Below are 4,792 nucleotides of genomic sequence, written 5' to 3' on the forward strand. Positions count from 1 at the left end.
TTTGTTTATGCACAAGATTCAGCGCTATATAAGTACCATTATTATTATTATTATTATTAAAACAAACATATCTGGGCTTTCATTTCTTCTTCTTCTTCTTCTCTCTGTCTCTGTCTCTGTCTGTCTCTCTCTCTCTCTGTCTCTCTCTCTCTCTCTCTCTCTCTCTATATATATATATATATGTGTGTGTGTGTGTGTGTGTGTGTGTGTGTATGTGTGTGTGTGTGTGTGCAACAGTTTACTAGTATATAGTTTTTAGATATAAAAAAATTGTGGCTTTTTTTTTTAATAACCTTTTTATATTCGTTTATTAATTGACTAATTTTCTGACTGACTGACTGAATGAATGAATGAATGAATGACCGTTCTGTTTCATCAACTGAACAATAGATTATATGAAAAAAAGAAGAAAAAAATAGAAAAAAACACACACATATATATATATATATATATATATATATATATATATATATATAGAGAGAGAGAAGAGAGAGAGAGAGAGAGAGAGAAAGAGAGAGAGAGAGAGAGAATTTGTCAACAGACAAGCCGGGCTTCGGGATGGCTCTGATATTGCTGTTGAGTTTCACTGTTTGTTTTCATGTCCATTTTCTCGACAGCATCAGGGGAAAAGAAAGTTCACATACATTTCATAAAACCCGGCCAAAAACCATCAAATTCCACTTCACTGTTTTCTGAAAGATTCGAAAAGAATAATTGATAAAACCTAAAGCATTAGTCTCTACTATCAGTATTTATTTTCAATGAAACTTTGTACATTGATAGGGATTGTGTGTGTGTGTGTGTGTGTGTGTGTGTGTGTGTGTGTGTGTGTGTGTGTGTGTGTGTGTGTGTGTGTGTGTGTGTGTGTGTGTGTGTGTTTTGTTGTTGTTGTTGTTGTTGTTGTTTTTGCTGCCCCGTCATCTGCACCGTTTCAGTGGCATTGCTCCCACGCCGTTTATTCCGAGTCCCCCATACACAGTCACCCCCGGGTTCGACTGTCACACTCCCAGCGTCGGCAGTCCACAGGGTGCTATCGATGTTAGGTCGCCAGGAGGCCACACACCAGAGGAGACCCTGCACTGCTGCTGAGTCACTTCGGTGGTGTTCGGTGGTACCTGTTCTGATTTAACGTACTTAGGACACCACCTACTAAAACCCCCTGCTGACGACAATAATGGCTTAGTCGCGGAGACAGACTGAGTGAGCGTCCCTCCCAGAGTAGATAGAGACCGTCACCACGTCCCTCAAACAACAGCCCCTCATGAATCTGCCGACACCGAAGACATTGACAGGACTCACCCCAAACACAGAAGTGGAGGGGTATCGAAACTGAGGTCACCATGACAGCAGGGCATGAAAGGCCACAGACTTTGGGACATTTTTTTATTGGTAATGATGAAGGATGAGGAGGAGGATGACGATGATGTTGCTGTGGAGGTCCATTTTGGTTTGGGACTTCGTGACAAGGCTGTACTCTACGCTTGTTCTGTTTTGTTCTATTATGATTGAAAATGACTGTTAATGTGTATTTGCCTGATTGCTCAAACCTAAAGCATTTGTCTCTACTATCCGTATTTCTTTTCAATGACACTATGTATATCTACAGTACGTGTGTGTGTGTGACCTGTTTATTTTGTGATGCGCACAGAAAAAATAATGTTATGAAATGTATCTGCATGCATCAATGTATGTATGAGTAATTGTATATTTGTAAATGCTCTAGGGCTCTCCGGAGATAGGGCGTCTTGATATTCATTATTACTGTCATTAATATCATCATTATCATTATTATTATCATTATTATCATCATCATTATTAGTATCATCATCATTATCATCATCTTGTATTTGTATTTGTACTTCTTTTTATCACAACAGATTTCTCTGTGTGAAATTCGGGCTGCTCTCCCCAGGGAGAGTGCGTCGCTACACTACAGCGCCACCCTTTGTTTTGGTTTTGTTTTTGTTTTTTCCTGCGTGCAGTTTTTATTTGTTTTTTTTTGTTTTTGTTTTTTTTGGTTTTGTTTTTTTGGTTTTTTTCTATCGAGGTGGATTTTTCTACAGAATTTTGCCAGGAACAACCCTTTTGTTGCCGTGGGTTCTTGTACGTGCGCTAAGTGCATGCTGCACACGGGACCTCGGTTTATCGTCTCATCCGAATGACTAAGCGTCCAGACCACCACTCAAGGTCTAGTGGAGGGGGGAGAAAATATCGGCGGCTGAGCCGTGATTCGAACCAGCGCGCTCAGGTTCTCTCGCGGCTTCTTGGTGCGGACGCGTTACCTCTAGGCCATCACTCCACATCTTCATCTTCATTATTAAATAAACTTCTTGCCTTGCCTTGTCTGACAGAACAACGCGGTCAAGGTGGACCTGTCCTATTTCAAGACTCTCTCGGCAGAGTACTACAGGTCCGACGACCCAAGTGCCCTGGGCAACTTTATAACGGGGAGGCTAGATTTTGATGCACCGGCCGGCTCCACCTAGTTGTTTTTTTTTTTTTTTTTTTTTTTTGTTTTTTTTTTTTAAATGATGCGTTCCAGCTTTCAGAGTTTCTTGTTTCTGTTATGTGTATGTCTTTTTCTGTGCTTTTTTTTCTGTGTTTTTGTCTGTCTGTCTGTCTGTCTGTCTCTCTCCGTGTGTGTGTGTGTGTGTGTGTGTGTGTGTGTGTGCTGTCTTTTATGACTCATGTGTGTGTTTACATACAAAGTGAGTCAATGCTATGAACCTGTGTTTCGATTTCGTGTGTGTGTGTGTGTGTGTGTGTGTGTGTGTGTGTGTGTGTGTGTGTGTGTGTGTGTCTGTGTTTCCCTCTGTCTCGTTTTGTTTCTATGCCTGTCCCCCCACACCCCCACCCCCCCCCCCCCCCCCAAGCCCCCAGCCCCCACACCCCGCCCTGTCTCTCTCTCTCTCTCTCCTGTTTTTTTTATTCGTCCTAAATATTACCAAGATCCCGTCTGTTCAACTTGAGTCCATTGATGTTATGTACAATATATGATGCTATACGTAATCCTTCTTTATCATATTATGACAAGGCTCATGGACATAGAGAAACAGTCGCTTTGTAGTCTTGTTTTCATTGTCTGGTTGTTGTTGTTCTTGCAAATTGTCGTTGTTTGTTGCTGTTCAAACATCCCTTCACTCAGTTTCAGTTTCAGTTTCACTTTCTCAAGGAGGCGTCACTGCGTTCGGACAAATCCATACACGCTACACCACATCTGTTGAGCAGATGCCTGACCAGCAGCATAACCCAACGCGCTTAGTCAGGCCTTGAGTGCATGCTTACATATTTGTGTACCTATGAAGGTGGATTTCATTTTACGTAATTTCGCCAGAGGACAACACTCTCGTTGTCATGGGTTCTTTTTCAGTGCGCCAAGTGCGTGCTGCACACTGGACCTCGGTTTATCGTCTCATCCGAAAGACTAGACGCTCAGTTTGATTTTCCAGTCAAACTTAGGAGAAAGGGCGAGAGCGGGATTCGAACCCACACCCTCACGGACTCTCTGTATTGGCAGCTGAGCGTCTTAACCATTCTGCCACCTTCCTCCTAAAAATCTGTGCATCGACCGGGAATCGAACCCGGGTCACCCGCGTGGCAGGCGAGTATTCTACCACTAGACCCCTTCACTAAGGGCTACATTGTGACTGTATGAAAAAATCCATTCATTCATTCATTCAGTCAGTCAGTCAGTCAGTCAGTCTCTCTCTCTCTCTCTCTCTCTCTCTCTCTCTCTCTCTCTCTCTCTCCCTCTCTCTCTCTCTCTCTCTGTCTGTCTGTCTGTCTTTCTGTCTGTCTGTCTTACCTAGCTCGCGAATGTTGAATATTTGTGTTAAACTATTTTTGCTTGATTTCAATTGTCGATTGACTGTGTCATGTCTTTTTCTTCATTGTCATTTAGCATTGAATCCCACTTCAGTAGGGGGCTCTGGAATTATCTGAATAAAACGTTAGTTCGTTCGTTCGTTCGTTCGTTCTCTCTTTCTCTGTGTCTCTCTCTCTGTGCATGGTTACACTCCCATCTGTCTATTTGTCATTTTCTTCTTCTTCTTCTTCTTCTTCTTCTTCTTCTTCTCTCTGTCTGACTCTGTCTCTTCTGTGTCTCCCTCTCTGTTCTATGTCTCTGTGTGTGTGTCTCTGTGTCTCTGACTCTGTCTCTGTGTGTGTGTGTGTGTCTCTGTCTCTCTGTGTGTGTGTCTCTGTCTCTCTGTGTGTGTGTGTCTCTCTCTGTCTCTCTTTCGTGTCTATCTCTATGTCTCTCTCTCTCTCTCTCTCTCTCGTGTCTGTCTGTCTCTCTCTGTCTCTCTATCTACCCATCTGTCTACTTGTCATTATTTTCTTCTTCTTCTTCTTCTTCTTCTATCTGCGTGTCTCTCTCTCTATGTCTCTCTCTTTCTCTGTGAAAGGTGGGTTTATGATGGTATTGTAATGCCAGTGGTTAATGTGTATAAATATCTCGGAATATTTTTCTCTGCGCGTTTGAGTTTTGTAGCTGCATGTACGGATTTAGCTAGCAGAGCAAAGAATGCATTATTGCATATTATAAAGAAACTATGTTTGCTGATTAATAACTCTCTTGACCTCTTTTTGAAAATATTTGATATCCAGATACAACCTATTGTATTATATGGTTCAGAAATATGGGGATTAGATAGAAAAGCTGGTATGAATTGTGAAGCTGTTCATTTATTTGGCCTTAAAAAGTTTCTAGGGGTTGAAATGAGAACACCTAATGACTTAGTGTATGGAGAGACTGATAGGTACCCAATTTATATTAATTCTGCCATTAGAT

The 4,792-nt window shown here is 41.9% G+C and overlaps 1 protein-coding gene across 1 annotated transcript in view; it reads left to right on the forward strand.

Annotated features, from left to right (window-relative positions):
- The window catches only part of LOC143277848 (calexcitin-2-like), a 42,669-nt gene extending 39,869 nt beyond the window's left edge, over positions 1-2,800 (forward strand). Inside the window, exon 8 of the mRNA XM_076582771.1 lies at positions 2,352-2,800. Coding sequence (XP_076438886.1) covers positions 2,352-2,486 — 135 coding nt within the window. The 3' untranslated portion in view covers positions 2,487-2,800. The remainder of the gene's footprint in view (positions 1-2,351) is intronic.
- Positions 2,801-4,792: the final 1,992 nt, after the last annotated feature.

This window comes from Babylonia areolata, chromosome 35 (genome assembly GCF_041734735.1).
Source record: "Babylonia areolata isolate BAREFJ2019XMU chromosome 35, ASM4173473v1, whole genome shotgun sequence".
NCBI classification, from domain to species: domain Eukaryota; kingdom Metazoa; phylum Mollusca; class Gastropoda; order Neogastropoda; family Buccinidae; genus Babylonia; species Babylonia areolata.